This window comes from Amblyomma mixtum, chromosome 10 (genome assembly GCF_055824585.1).
Source record: "Amblyomma mixtum isolate Tamu chromosome 10, ASM5582458v1, whole genome shotgun sequence".
Classification (NCBI taxonomy): domain Eukaryota; kingdom Metazoa; phylum Arthropoda; class Arachnida; order Ixodida; family Ixodidae; genus Amblyomma; species Amblyomma mixtum.
This window is the reverse complement of record NC_143021.1, coordinates 83,652,593-83,668,975: the sequence shown is the minus strand read 5'-3', so window position 1 is coordinate 83,668,975 and position 16,383 is coordinate 83,652,593. Positions and strand designations below refer to the sequence as shown.

Sequence of the window (16,383 nt, the reverse complement as noted above, 5' to 3'; positions counted from 1 at the left end):
AGCAGCGCTCAGATGCCTTTAACTTTATATATTTATCGGTTCAAGGGCCTTCTAAATGTCCGTTTGACAGGGGTATTACAGACAATGCCTCTTGGCATAAAAAAACCATTTTGACTTTATTTTCTTCTCAAAATAAACAAAAAAGACACTGATGAGAAGTGCAAGCATCTTTACCTTTGCCCTCTCAAAATTCCTAAGGTGCACACCGAGCCACCAAGTAAAGAATACGATGCACTTTGAATACATTGCATATGTTCATTGTAGTACATTTATTATTTATATAAAAATGCAGTCTGTACAATTAAAAATGAAATATGATTCAACACTAAGCAAGGTAGTAGCCTGTTTGGATGATCATGCTTTCCTCAGCCTTGGATGCGTACAGTGTCACATCCAAACCTTCGCCTCCTGCCACCATGACCACGTCGTCGTTGTTCTTTCTGTAAAAAAAAGACACATACAACATCAGCATAAGAGTGCTGTGAAAAACAAAATGTGCACATGTGCTTTGAATGAGCAAATCTGCAGTGGTGAACAATGTGGACACCTTGCATTTTGGAAAAACTACTTTCTGTTTGAACATTAAAACCTAGGGGTGTTCAAAATTCAAAATTTCGAATACAGTTTAAATATGTTGGTAATTCCATTGGTATTCGATTAGAGAAATTGATATTCGAGAATTTCTGAATATTCGGCAGCGCCTGAATATCGCGTCCAACTTTAATAAGTTTGACAGTGATAAGACCGCAATACCTGGGCAAAATATCCATAGATAGAGTTTAAGAAGTCAGGAAAAGAGTACAATGGTGTCCTCTTCACTTTCTTCATTGTTTATTGTGCGGACCAATCACAGTTGAATGCTTTTAGGCTAAGGCCTAGTGCGAAATCCTGCAAGTGGGCGTTCCCACATTTTACACATGATAACAAGGTGACTGAGCCACCCTTTGAACAATCACAACACGAAGATGCACGGTTTTTGTCTGATCCTTTTCTAACATGCCTATACTCATGGCATTCATCTCGTAGCCTTCACAACTCTCCTAGAGTGAGCTCAGCCATTTCGTTTTGGTCAACTGCGGGAAAGCCCACTTGCGACATTTTAAATGGGCCCCTGAACGGGGCCCAAGTCGAGGTGTCACCAGTAGGGGCAAGCAATCACACAAAAATCACACCTACTGACTGATGCATTGTGACAAGCCCGCCTAGAACGTGCGCGCAATGATAGATGTGACGACCGTAGTTTGTTTCTGAGCTTCGCTGCCAATGTGTGGCAAGATGGCGACTATCGGCCACATATTCGCCATCCGTCCTAACTGACCTGCGCGCCACTTTCGGATGCTGACTGGTGTGTCGCTGGCCATTTCTTCACCTTTTCAGAAGAAGACCCGTCGTTCTGATGTCAATGTGCGTTTCTCACTGTTATTTTTTTCTCATGCAAAAACTACGCGCTCCTTAGGGGTGTTTGTGTGATGAAGCCTCCTCACAGAGCTTCACTGCATTTTTTGCAATTTTTTTTATGTGTGTGTGGAGTGGAAGGGGGGCGTCGAATAATACGGGCATTTCTTACGGCCCCTGAAAGTCCATCATGCTATTTTAGTTGCCAGTCATGTGTGGATTCATGGATTTCATTTGCAGTGCTACACAACAGGCGCCATTTTTTGTTTCCGTAGAAAACAAATATTTTTTCGCTTTGATAGTACTTTCATACCTTAAGAAAGACAATTTGTTATTTTCCAGCACAAAATACCAGAGGGCAAAATTTTACGGCAATGTGCAAGATATCGTACAAAGTGTCGCAGCAGTTGCAAACAAAAACATAGAAGTTACAAGATTTGTCAGGTAAGCACCCGAGGGATCTCCGAATAGACTTCTGTTTCGAAGATGCTCACTGACACAGAAATTGAGAAAAAAAAATTTACTTTACGGCCGGTGGCAAAATCTGTCTGCACAAAAATTACACACCTCACTATTTTGTAAAATATTATTTACTGCATTTGCTACAGGGCATAAAAAACAACCTATATTGAATATGAATGATGCTAAATTCACCTGAAAGAAAGATATTATTGCTAGGTGCAGCATACTCTCTGTTAAAGCTGCCAGTTTACTCTGTACACAGTCATGTACAGGTGCCATCAAAAGTAAATGGAAGGCAACATTGGCGAAAAAATTTAATGACTGCCCCCCCCCCCCCAATTAATGCATCCTAGAATACACATGTGCAGTCTAATTGTGATCCTGTGAATTGCACTGTGCACCAACAAACATGGGCCATTATGCTTTAGATTTAAAGAAATTAAATTTTTTTGACGAAGTTGCATTCCATTTACTTTTGACGGCGAGTGTACACAGTGCCTGAAAGGGTAATGCTGTCTAAAGAGGTAGTATACATTTCTGTGCATGCCAGGTTTTTCAAGGGGCTCTGCAACACCTCTTGAGCACTTATATAAACTCGTTCAATAGCTAGATTGTTTTGTCATGAATACCTGAAACAAATAATGCCCTCACACATGCAGCAGAGGAACCACAATCACGCTCAAAGGTTGGCAAGTCCTTTCCAGTGACTTTTCAAGCATGCGCCCTCCTCTGTTTCACGTATCTAGGATTATAAATGGCTATTGGTCAGACTCTTTCAGACGTCACACAGCTGCCGCAGCCTGTCAGCTGTGTCAGGATCGAAGCTCCGGGTATCAAGGCACCCTGGGTGGGGTCGGTGGAAGAGCGTTGACCTTTCAGTGTGACGAGGCGAGAGGGAAAAGCGCGAATACGTTGAAATTCAAATTTTGACCACAGATAACTTCGCTTCTATACCAGATACATTAAACAACATTCTTGATGGAAGATATTCATGAAGCGGTGTCATTTAAGCATAGTGTATTGAACAGTGTTGCAGGGCCTCTTTAAGTAAAGCACTGAGTTTTCAAAGACCATACACTGCTTTGAAAAAATAAGGACAACAATATTTACCTATGCATTTTTCCCTGAAATTTTGTTTTCATACTGAGCAGATTTGGAAAGCATTTTTTTCTTCATTATCGTATTGAAAAATTTTAATATTCACAAACCCCTGCTAAAATGAAAATGCTTTCTTTGTGTGACATCTGCATCTTTTTCCAAAAACTGCAGCAGTTAACAGAATGCCATGGTAGAACCACCTTCTGCTGGTTGATCCTAAAAGAGGCTCCGAACCACTTCAACACACCGCTGCTTGGAACTGAACAAATCAAGAGGCCTCATCTCCTGTGTGAAACTTCGCCAAAAAGGTGCTGTGAAGATTCCAGAGAAACTGGCTTAGCAGACTTATTACTTGCACTAGGCCATCAGAACAAATGGAGCAATGATTTCTATGCCAGCTGTGAAACTCTGAATGCGTTGCCAATGACATTGCATGCAGCTCTGAAAAAAATTTCTGAAAACCGCAAGCTGTTACTCTTTCATTTTTCTAGGCATGATTTTCCAGCAGTTGCTCGACAAAGCTTCTTTGCCTGCCAAATGGAAGGTCGGAAAGGCGATCCCATTCCACAAATCAGATGACAGGCATTCTCCGTACAACTACCGCCCTACTTCCCCACCAGCATTCCAAAGTAGAATGCTAGAGCACGCACTCGGCTTAGATCTGGCTAGCTTTCTCGAAACTGATTTTTGTCACCACTGCAACATGGGTTCCGAGGACATATTAATGTGAAACACAACCATTGTATCATTTACGCCTAAGCTAAAAGCCATCCTTGACTGCTAATCTTTAGATTTTTACAAAGCATTTAATAAAGCATGCCATAATCTATTAATGTTTAAATTACATCGATTTAACATTAATCCTAAACTTCTGGCTTACCTTGAATGCTTTCTTTTTAACCGTTCACAACTGGTTTTGGCTAATGACCCACACTCACAACCAAGTGGAATACAGTTGGGCGTACCTCTAGGATCCGTGTTGGTCCTCTCGTTTTCTTAATTTACATTAATGATTTACGTTGCTGAGTTTCCCCTGACATTCACTTATTTGCCGATGGCTGCATAATCTTCAGGAAAATAATGCGTGAGACTGACATATCCACTCTTCAAACTGACTTTAACGCTCAATCCACTTGGTGCCAATTATGGTCAACGGAATAAAACATCAACAAATGCAAATTTCTGCATGTGTCCAGAACGTCTAACTTGCTACCTTTTTGCTACCTTAATAATGTCCCTCTAGATCTTATTTCTTCCAACAAATATTTTGATACCCATATTACACTAACAACCCCACATCATCTGTAAAAACTTATGTAATTAATAACGCTAATTTAAGCTGGAATACCTAAAATGTAATCTTGCTAAGGCACCTTCTTCCCTAAGATTACTATTATATGAATCACTAGTCTGCTAGAATATGCTACAGCAGTTTTGGATCCCTTTCAGCAAAACCTAATGCATTCATTAGAACATGGAAAATGATCATGGAAGACAGTTGGGCTAGTTGGTGTTAATTCGTTAGTGACTGCGACATTGCAACTAGCGTGGAAAGCACAAGGACAGCGACAAAAGGAACCGACGGGACAGCACGCTAGACTTCAACTGACGTTTTAATGCACACATAACAGATTTTTACACTTCTATTCAGCGCATGCTCAGGAGACTGTACCCCCGCCCCCTTCTCTTTATCACGAAGCAGGTTGTCATAACAAAGAGTAAACATTTAAACCAAATTGACGCGCAAGTTTTTTGACAAATACATTATCTCTTTTTTCGTGAGGGCTACTGAGGGTGTGCTCACGCACTTGTCCCCTGCCTTATCAATGCAAAAAGCTTCAAATATCTCCCTATCACCCTGCCTATGAAGCCGCCTCAGCACTCTCGTGTCGCTAAAGAGTGGAACGCATTTTTCTTCATTACCGCCTGTTGTTTTTACTATGCATTTGCGGCAATGTGCGGCCAAATGGCCCCCCCGCCATCAGAGCTGCGACTGTAGTCCGGTGTTTTCGTAGCCTTTCGTTCAGGCACTGGCCTGTTTGGCCAATATAACATTTACCACAGCTCAGTGGGATAAGATACACTACACCGAAGGTGCAGTTCACAAACCGCGTGGCGTGTTTTGTTGCGCAGGTTTTTGCCTGGTAAGCATTGTTGACCATTCGGCACATCCTAGACAGCTTTTGTGGGGCTGTCAAAACGACAGGGATGCCGCACTTTCCCGCGGCCTTTTTGAGGCGATGGGACAAGTTGTGCATGTAGGGCACAGGCACCGGACGTCCCCCCAGGCTGTCATTGCAGCAGCCTGCTGTCTTGCGTCCCTGTCGGAGCTCTTTAATAAGGCTCTCAGCGACAGACGCGAGTATGCTGTCAGGGAAGCCAGCGCTACGCAGACGGAGGACCTGCTGCTCAACACTCACGTTCACTTTGTGTTCACAAGACTTCTGAAGAGCGGCTCTTAGGCAGTTCAGTGCTATCCCTCTTTTTACGGTTCTCGAATGGGCCGAATTATAGCTAAGAACAGGCTTTTTTGAACGAGGGAAGTATGTCCAGCATAGTGAGCTACTACTAAAGCTAATGCTGAGGTCAAGGTAACGTAAGCAACCCTCATCAGGAACCTCACGAGTAAAACTCAGACTCTTACCACATTCTTGGAAAACACTAAAAACACTCTGCACAATGTCATCTCTTCCATCAGGCGTCACACTTTTTAAAACAACAAGATAATCATCAACATATCTAAAAATTTTTGCAACAAAAGTCTTGTCCAGACGCGAAAAAATTTCTTTGTCAATAGACGCTAAAAACAAGTCGCTTAAAACCGGTGCAATACGCGAACCAATACATATGCCTTGCTTCTGCAAGTAAGAAGCATCGTCAAATTCAACAAGTGTAGAAGAAAGGTAAAAGCTAAGCAATTCTAAAAAATTATCTGCTGAAATCCCAGATGAATTTTGGAAGACAGTCACACCCAGCGCTTCAATTCGCTCTCGGACAGCTGTGCAGAGTTGTGTCTGTGGTATAGAGTAGAAAAGATCTACTACGTCAACGGAAAAGGCATAAAACGCATCACAGGTTTTTTCTTGTCTCGAAAGGAAGTCTATTACCTGATTGGAGTTCCGAATTAAAAACGGGTCATCCGGAGTCAACAAGTTAAGGTGTTTTTGTAGAAACTTGGAAAGCTCTCCCTGCCAGCAGTGTTTTTCAGTAACTATTGCCCTAAGAGGTATCCCTTCCTTATGGGTCTTAGCAGAAAAAAATAAGCTCAACCTATCCCTTTCCGAGCCCCCAATACTTTTTCCGAGTTTTTCAAGGTTCATGTCTTGGCATAGGGCTGACGCTCTTTTCTTCACTTTAGAAGGATGACTCATAACGCGGACGAAATTCTTGCTTATAGCTGCGGCTGCTTTCTCACCAAAAACTGACTTAGGCATAACAACAAAACCGCCCTCTTTATCAGAAACAAGCAAAGTCAGTGAATTACTCTTTAAGAACTCTACCGTATTTTTGACCGCTAATTTTTTTGCAGATTTTAAGGGACCTGAAGGAAGACAGTCGACGCCATCTGACACACACCTACACTTTTCTTCACTGCTAGCACGGTTCGCTATGTTCCTTACAATACCTAGAAGAGAAGCAGGGTTCTCTTCGGGCTCAACGCAAAATTTTGGACCAAGTTTTAACACTTCTTCGACCTTATTAGGTAGCTTCTCCAGACCAATACAAGTTACCGGTGCAGCCCTAGCAGGCAATTTTTTGCTACAGGTAGCTTCTCCAGACCAATACAAGTTACCGGTGCAGCCCTAGCAGGCAATTTTTTGCTACAATTTTTTGCTCCGTCTGCGTAGCGCTGGCTTCCCTGACAGCATACTCGCGTCTGTCGCTGAGAGCCTTATTAAAGAGCTCCGACAGGGACGCAAGACAGCAGGCTGCTGCAATGACAGCCTGGGGGGACGTCCGGTGCCTGTGCCCTACATGCACAACTTGTCCCATCGCCTCAAAAAGGCCGCGGGAAAGTGCGGCATCCCTGTCGTTTTGACAGCCCCACAAAAGCTGTCTAGGATGTGCCGAATGGTCAGCAATGCTTACCAGGCAAAAACCTGCGCAACAAAACACGCCACGCGGTTTGTGAACTGCACCTTCGGTGTAGTGTATCTTATCCCACTGAGCTGTGGTAAATGTTATATTGGCCAAACAGGCCAGTGCCTGAACGAAAGGCTACGAAAACACCGGACTACAGTCGCAGCTCTGATGGCGGGGGGGCCATTTGGCCGCACATTGCCGCAAATGCATAGTAAAAACAACAGGCGGTAATGAAGAAAAATGTGTTCCACTCTTTAGCGACACGAGAGTGCTGAGGCGGCTTCATAGGCAGGGTGATAGGGAGATATTTGAAGCTTTTTGCATTGATAAGGCAGGGGACAAGTGCGTGAGCACACCCTCAGTAGCCCTCACGAAAAAAGAGATAATGTATTTGTCAAAAAACTTGCGCGTCAATTTGGTTTAAATGTTTACTCTTTGTTATGACAACCTGCTTCGTGATAAAGAGAAGGGGGCGGGGGTACAGTCTCCTGAGCATGCGCTGAATAGAAGTGTAAAAATCTGTTATGTGTGCATTAAAACGTCAGTTGAAGTCTAGCGTGCTGTCCCGTCGGTTCCTTTTGTCGCTGTCCTTGTGCTTTCCACGCTAGTTGCAATGTCGCAGTCACTAACGAATTCATTAGAAATGCCAGACAATTCTGCAGATCTCATTTACAACTGAACTGCCATCATTTCTACAGTGAAATTAAATCTCAGCCTGCCATCTTTGGTACCTGCCGTGAGGCCCTTAGACTTTCTTCTTTCACAAGATATTTCATCATCTCTCCCTTCGTGATGAACTGATCTCAGCCCCCCAATACATTTCCTCAAGGTTCGACCTTAATAACAAAGTCCCAATTCCATTGCACAAAACCAATGCCTACCAATTACTTTTGCTGGACTGTACCTTTTTTGTAACCACGACCCTTTATAATGCCTCTGGCCCTGAGAGTATCCGAAATAAATAAATACTGCAGCAACGTAATCCTTTGCCACCGCCTTCGCATCGGTGGATGAAGAAGAGGATTAAGAGGCATGAGCTGCATGGCATGGAGTCCGGAGCATCAGGATTCCGAGCGCTTTAGAATAAACCTGCTCTGGAAGCCGGTTTCGAACGACCATGTAAGAGGGCAGCCCTGTGACAACCCGCATGGCCACCACCAGTTATGTACTAAAGGACATGAAGCTGCACTAGCACGCGCCAAGAACGCTGCTAACTTTTGCCTCGGCCAGACGCAGCCGCCCCCACTCCGTCAAACACACGCTGGCAAGACCTCGATAAATGCGGTCACACACTAGGCAACCTACGCAAGTCAATTTGCTTTCCTCTACAGCACCACTCGTAGCCACAGTTCTGTTTCAAGATGATAACAAGTGCTTATCAATGTGCACTGGTCACTCATTTCATGCAAGAATCGAGTAGTGCCACTGGTAGTACAGAAGCACAGAGCAGCACAGTACCCACAGCATTATTTATGCAATGCAAAGAAAACGGACTCCAATGTATCAGCAACTTGAGTAAATCATGTACGACAGCCATGTTTGCTTCCTCCCGAGGAATCTGAACCAATTGAGGAGTGGAGCTGAAGAGAGAATTTACAAGAACTGACTGAGGAATGCGAACGAGCATTCATGGAAAATACAAGTTCAAAGTACTTCATGTAGCATTCAGCTTAACACGAGGAGCACAGTGAAGAAAGAAGGAACACGAGACAATACACAGAGGGTAGACAACCCAAAAAGAGTGAACTCTCGAACCGCTCAGTCAATATCATTGAAAACTCCTGGGCTAGTTTACAGCAATGTTGAGACTCCGTGTAAATACTGCCTTGTTCTATACTAAGTGCAAAAAAGTTATGGAAACAACAAAGCACAGGCAGGAACACAATTGTTCCAGCATGTTGTTCTGAACTATTGTTCAGAAAATCACTCTCATTTCATTTTGTGTTATGTCAACTCATGAATGTGCATCATCAATCATCAGCCTGACTACGCCCATTGCAGGGCAAAGGCTACTCCCATATCTCTCCTGTGGCCACTGTATCCCCACAAACTTCTCAATCTCATCCGCCATCCAAACTTTCTGCCGCCCCCTGCTACGCTTGCCTTCTCTTGGAATCCACTCCGTTACCCTTGAGGACCAGCGGTTATCTTGCCTTCGCATTACATGCCCTGCCCAAACCCACTTCTTCCTCTTGATTTCGACTAGGATGTCATTAACCCGCAAATGTTCCCTCACCCACTCCACCCCTTCCGACCTCTTAATGTTACACCTATCATTTTTCTTTCCACAGCTCGCTGCGTTGTCCTTAACTTAAGCTGAACCCTCTTTGTTAGCCTCCACCTTTCTGCCCCATAGGTGAGTACCGGTAGGATACAGGATACGGTTGTATACTTTTCTCTTGGGGGATATTGGTAAACTGCCATTCATGATCTGAGATAACCTGCCATATGCACTCCACCCCATTCTTATTCTTCTAGTTATTTCCCTCTCTTGATCTGGATCAGCTGTCACTACCTGCCCTAAGTAGACGTATTCTCTTCCTACTTCCAGCACCTGGCTACCAATTGCGAACTGCTGTTCCCTTGCTAGGCTGTTGAACATTACTTTGGTTTTCTGCACATTAATTTTTAGCCCCACCGTTCTGCTCTGCCAGTCAAACTCATTGACCACGCTTTGCAGTTCATGTCCTGAGTGGCTTAGCAAGGCAATATCATCAGCGAATCGCAGATTACTTAGATATTCTCCCTTAACTCTTATCCCCAACTGTTCCCAATCCTGGCCTCGTAATGTGCAGGTCACACAAATTTGCTTGGCTTTACTAATTTTGCACACAAATGCCAGAGTATGCACCTGGCAAAAATTTCTCCATTTTAAACTAAACTACCATTCAAAACCTTTCAAACTTTAGCATGAAAAGAAACACACCCTTTCGTTCTCTCCAAAATTTGGTCAAGATAGATCACTACACCATCATTGATAATATTCTTGTAATACTTTTTCAATGTATCGCAGCATCACATTTCATATCAGTGTTCTAGAACATATCAAATGAACGTTTAAGTTTGCCAAGCAGACAAAAAGAGAAGTTGTTTTAAAGCTCGAACACCTTTTTTTTTACATGCATTTTCAGTGCTTACATTCCTTGTGCAACCCTAAAGCAGCACATGTTGGTAGATGTCAGTGCAGCTGAACAGCGGTGGTTGGTAGTCTCTTTTTTGTCCACTTTAGCACCCTCTGCAGCACTCTTGCTCACGCCCACAGCATGCAGATTTTTAGGTTGTGTTCTATGGGCCTATGCATGTGGCAAAAAAAAAAAGAAAAGCAAAGGCCATCTTGGCCTCCACACCATGCACAGAGTTGAAAGGCTTGCACTTCTCCATGTGTCTGCCCTGTGGTGGGAATGCCCCAACTGCCTTGCCACAGGTGTCATGACTACGGCCCCTAGTTTCTCACGATTCCTCGAAAAAGTGGTGGATTTTAGTTCTTTTCGCCCAGCTGTGTGTTAGCACCCACAGTCTTTCTTTTTATGACACTGTGTCAACGAATGTAAGCACTGATGGGGCTGTATAAGGAACGAAGTTCTGCTGAAGCCTTGACATGTTTGCTCCCCCATCAGTTCAAGCAAGCCAAGACCGTCAAGCGCTGTGGTTTTGGTAGCAGCATGCCCGCATGCTCCTGTAGGATCAGTCATAATACAGCTCCATGTAGAAAGCAATAGTCCTGAATTTGCATGAATATAACTCGAGTTTTCCTTTTCCTTAAATCATCTGCTTCAGAAAGTACCTTGCATTATATTTCGAACCAAACAATAGATATAGCACTGATTTTTTTTTTTTTCACTGTTCTTCGAGATATCCACAGCACTAGGCTCAAGAAAACAAACTTCTTAATGAATCGAGGCAAAACGCACAGCAGCTTCTGCGCAAACGATCACATATGCCTAAGGTGTGGAAAGCATTCCATGGAGCACTGCAGATTTTTCATTCACACTTTGTGGAGTTTCAAATTTACTGCCGCAGAAATTTAGAGGCCTTAGCCATGGCTAGCATCCGTTGACTATGACTGCAATAAACTGGCAACCCCTGCTCACTACGCTTTGCTTACATCAGGGCGGTCAGGCCTTTTAACTAATCGAGGCTTGCCTCGTCTCTCCCTGTTGAGCTTGTTTTATCCAGCTCTGAACACATATCACATTTAGCTCTTTGCAGAAGTGGGCATATTTCAATCTAAAGAAGTGAGAAGCCAAGTTCCCAATAAGGCACCTATGATTTTGAGTATTTCCCCTCAGCCTACAGCCATGAGCAAGTGATTTCAGCATCACAGAATAAGTACACCTATAAAACTGAACTTCGTATGTCTCTCTTATTCTGTTGTCCTTGTCTTTTTGAGCGCTTTCACTATCATAATGGAAAACCAACTTGCCCACTCACTTCCATTATTCAAAACTTTGTAGACAGGTTCTTCACTCATCTAGAAATGGAAAAACAAAAACAAAAACTACAAAAAAATGGATGTTTTTCACACATCCCGCTGTCAACTTGGCAGCTGCCTTCCATTACACATGCAAGGAGTGCAAGCAAGAAAGAAATGGAAAGTCTTGCCTCCAACATGTAAAGGCAGCAATATCCGGGATGCAGGAGAAGCGGCTGCAGTGCTCCTGCAAGGAACCGGCAACGCGCTGCCAAAGTCGAAGCCGCTGATCGACACCTGCCGACACAAGCCAATTGCCCCGGGGAGCCAGAAACTGTGCGCCTGCATAAAAACCAAGAAGTGCAATGCAAATTTGTTCCAGCAAAAAAAACCCGGCCTGCAATAAGCAAACACATGGCAGCAGTGTGTGCCATGAGCAGCCGCACGATGATCATTCGCGCAAGTCACTCGCTAGTTTTCAATCCACTGAAAAATGTAGCTTGTTAACTTGGAGAGCTATTGCACGTCTAATTTTTTATTACCCCATTCCATAAAAAATCTTAGGTGATTTTTGGTGAATCATTTGAATGCATTAGGCGCCAAACGTTTGGTATGTCTGAGGTTGACACAATAAAGTTCGTTATATCCGAGGTTACACACAAAAGCTCATTATATCCGAGGTGGAATAATAAGGTTTGTTACATCCGAGGCACGACAGTAATTTTATTCGTAGCCCGGTGGGCAGATGGCCACCTGCCACTGGACAGATGGCACTCGCCATTTCCTTTGCACAGACCCTTCCAGTGCTGGCTCATTCATAACTCAGCCCTCTTATTGCAATGGCAGTCTCAGCCACCACCAAGTTATTGACAATTCAGTGCATTCTTTCATGCACCATACTTCAACTTACCCACTACAAAATCAATACACAATAGCCACGCTTTGCAACTCCTCCTTTTTTTTCGTAATAATTTGCTTGCACCTTGTTTCCTATGCTACAATTTTTGCATGAGTTTGGCGTGCATGAGAGTTACTTAAAATAACTGTATGCAAAGACTTGCACAAACACATATGGCATGTGCAAAAGCTCCACACTTGGAGAGCATAGTATGATTCTGTGGAAGCCATCACAGTGAAAACTGGCACCCTTTGCCAGGATGTGATTCCACTGAGGTTAACCACCTGTTAAGAGCTAGCTAGCACCGGCATACAAAACCTCTGTAATGTGGGTTATTCCACACAACATTTCAATCCCTCACATTGTCCAGATGTCACTTAAGCAAACAGCAGCAGACCATGCTTCCACAATGCTCTATGCAATGCCCAGCGATTATGCCATCTGAAAGCCAATAAATAATAAAACTTCATACCTTTCTTTTCACTTTCACACACTCTATCCTCTCACTTATCACTTTCCTATATTTTAGTGCGCCCAAAAATTTTGCACTTTAGGTATGTGATGATAGAAAAAGCCACAGCGTCAACGGAATGTGCTAGGCATGTACAGAAGAGCGTGTTGACACAATAAAGTTGTGTCAGATTTGAGATGACAAAGATTCTAGGCAGGAGTACCAATGTAAAAGCCCGGCTTGTCTTAGAGGCTTTCCATGTTAAAAAACTATCTGATCGCTGCGTAAGTGATGCTTCGTTGCAGATCTATGATGCTGAAGTTTCATATCTTGATTCGTTTGTATAAAATTGCGGTCTTTGTGATGTGTGTGCCTGCTCTACCTTTACGCATGCGCTGTTTTTCTGTATATATGCTGTTGTTGTTTCACCCCATTAAACAGTTGGTAGTTGCGCTCGTGAACTGTTGTATGTGTTTCTTTCTGTGTCCTGTCTAAGTTGTTGCGCAATTCACTTATATACTAGGCATGTAGTTTGCTTGACAGCTTGGTCTTGCCTTTCCATCTGCCAGTGTTGTTTAAGAAGTGTTCTGAATCTGTGCATATGCTAGCTGAGATGTCACCATTATGTGCCATAGATGATTATGGAAGTAAGAAATATTACAATACAATGGGACCATGAGTCCACATTTTGAGAGTTCAAATGTGTGGCGACTATCTCTATAGAGTCAACCACCACTCAGCACCAATTATCAGTTGCACCTTCTAACACAATGCAGCTGTGACTGAAGTTAACTGCCACAGACATGATAGCAAGTTCCTATGCTAAAGGGTACAGAACACTGTCCAAATGTTATTGTGACTTCATCATCATCAGCTGGGTTGCACCCACTGCAGGACAAAGGCCACTCCCATATCTCTCCAAATAACTCTGCCCTTCTTATCATCCGCCCATGCAACTTTCTGCCGTTCCCTGATACGCTTGCCTTCTCTTGGAATCCAGTGCATTATCCATAACGGCCATCAGTAAACTTGCATTTGCATTTCATGCCCTGCCCTGCTCAAGCCCAATTCTTCTTGCTTATGACTAGGATGCCATTAACCCTTTCCGGCCCAAGTTAAAACTGTTCAATAAAAAAAAATTGGTATCCAGAGACTAGCATGTGTACGAGGAAGATAATTCTAAATGATCAGAAAATTAAAGTTCCGTCAGTTCTTTACAAGTTTTCTTGCATGATTCCACATGGAATCAGTGGACTTCGTGGGTGCAAAATGCTTAGTTTTGTGATTTCTTTGTAGATTTAATTAAATATCGATTGCTTTCAAACTACGCTTGTCTCTGCTAAGTTGATAAGCTAACAAGGGAAGGGGAATGAGGGGCTCGTTATAAACATGAAAGAAGCCAACAGCCACAGACACCAAGGGGCACAGGGGATATTTAATTGATTTATTTATTTTGTGGTGTTGATCAATTTAGAATGTTAGTGAATATGTTATCGCTTACAGCTAATTGATTAGAAAAGCAGAAGAAAAAACAACCACTGCCGCCGGTGGGATCCGAACCCACGACCTCCGAATTACGCGTCCGGTGCTCTACCTCTGAGCTACGGCGACGGCTGTCAAATCTTCTGCTTTCGGGGGTATTTATGTTTGCAAGTAACCTAACCTTGAGAGTGTTCATCAGCGCCACCCACGTTCATAAGCGGCGGACGTAGAATGTCCTGAGTTACCGCAGGTGCGACGTAGAACGTCATCGAACGGAGAGGGTGGAAGCTGCGTGAGAACCCTCTTATGCTTCCTATGGCGTCAAGGCTGCCAGAACCGAGGCCCTCGCTAAGCAATTAAGCAAACAAGGGAAGGGGAATGAGGGGCTCGTTATAAACATGAAAGAAGCCAACAGCCACAGACACCAAGGGGCACAGGGGATATTTAATTGATTTATTTATTTTGTGGTGTTGATCAATTTAGAATGTTAGTGAATATGTTATCGCTTACAGCTAATTGATTAGAAAAGCAGAAGAAAAAACAACCACTGCCGCCGGTGGGATCCGAACCCACGACCTCCGAATTACGCGTAATTCGGAGGTCGTGGGTTCGGATCCCACCGGCGGCAGTGGTTGTTTTTTCTTCTGCTTTTCTAATCAATTAGCTGTAAGCGATAACATATTCACTAACATTCTAAATTGATCAACACCACAAAATAAATAAATCAATTAAATATCCCCTGTGCCCCTTGGTGTCTGTGGCTGTTGGCTTCTTTCATCTGCTAAGTTGAGGTTGCCACAGTTCTTACCAAGAATACGCAAGAATGACAGGACACAAAGCTTGCACATATGTTGCTATTAGTGCAAAAGCACTATTCCGAAGGGTAAACCCCGAGCAAGATAGTGCGATGTTTGTGGGTTTGTGCCAAGAAGCAAATAAAGATAAATAAAATAAATATCCGCAACTGGGATTCAAATCCGTGGCAGCGTGAACAGATCAGCTTTGCTGACCACTGCGCGAGAGCCCTAAGCTATCACCGAAGCCGAACATGCCCCGTGTTAAGCTGCAATGCATTCTCGCATTGTGCATTGTATATTCTCATTTTCATCAAATTCCATCTGCAGCGTGAACACACAGACAGAGAATTCGCTGTCTTAATCACTGTGATTACCGGTCATGCAAATTTGCTTTCACACATTAAAAAAATTTAGGCAAAAAATCATTCCTTTTTTTCATGGTGTGCGGTCCTATGCAAGCGGAATTCTTGAGCTGAAGACAAGCACTGGCTCTTTTGAAAGATGCCATATAAGAGGCAGGGAGACCATGCTCCAGGTATCCAAATTTCCAGCCTCGAGCTCACAGCATCTAGCTTACAGCACAGACTAAAAATTTGTACTAAAAATTCTCAACCAATAAGTCGATGCAGAGGCATTTGAAGTATTCATACAGTGAAGATGTTCCTTGCAGTGGGGGCTCGTATTCTTGATTTCCATCTTGATCAGCAGTATGAAGCTGCATCCACAATACAAATTTTTCTGTGATGACTTTTTCAGTCACACACATGAACTGTTGGGCGAGTAGGTCGGCCTTTTGAAGGTTGAAAACTAGATGGCTTTCCTTTGGCGGCTTTCAACTTCCGGTGCAGTTGCACTACCACTCAGTTCTGCATCATCCTGCAGTTTTCAATTTGCTTCCTTGGCCGATATTCCATAAAGGTTCAGTGCTTTTGTTTTATGCTTTGTCTTTGGGTTGCTGCTGTTGACCTACGTGCTACGAATGCTATTTCGTGTTCATCCGATGAATCAACCCCTCAATGCATGTGGTCGGCTGCTCTTGAAACTTCTTCCTTTTTTCTTCATGAAGAGTGCCTGCACTGAATGTAGACATCTTCTTCAGAGGAAAAAATGTCCACTGTTGCATATAAACAGCGGAAGAGGCGACACATGACATAAGCAGCTACAGGCTACTCAAATACCATCCCATTGCTCATTCTGTACTCCATCTCATAAGTTCCTTGCAGCACTATGGAAGGTAGAGATCTCCTGAATCAATCAGGAGAAAGCGTTAAACGTGCACCTCCACACCTCGCTGTCTGCTCGTGGC

General features: G+C 43.5%; 1 protein-coding gene across 3 annotated transcripts in view; it reads right to left on the bottom strand.

The window, feature by feature from the left end:
- Positions 1–250: 250 nt before the first annotated feature.
- LOC149326311 (tRNA (34-2'-O)-methyltransferase regulator WDR6) overlaps positions 251–16,383 on the bottom strand; it is a 194,460-nt gene continuing 178,327 nt past the window's right edge. Inside the window, exons 23-25 of one of the 3 annotated variants that reach the window (XR_016286457.1) lie at positions 11,641–11,791; positions 10,177–10,331; positions 251–440 (exon numbers count right to left, since the gene is read on the bottom strand). Coding sequence is in view for 1 of the 3 variants with exons in the window: in XM_089564005.1 (XP_089420131.1) it covers positions 326–440; positions 11,641–11,791 (266 nt within the window). In the remaining 2 variants the exon portion in view is untranslated. Of the gene's footprint in view, positions 441–10,176; positions 10,332–11,640; positions 11,792–16,383 lie in introns of those variants that run through there. The other 2 variants (XM_089564005.1, XR_016286458.1) reach the window with 2 other exon arrangements.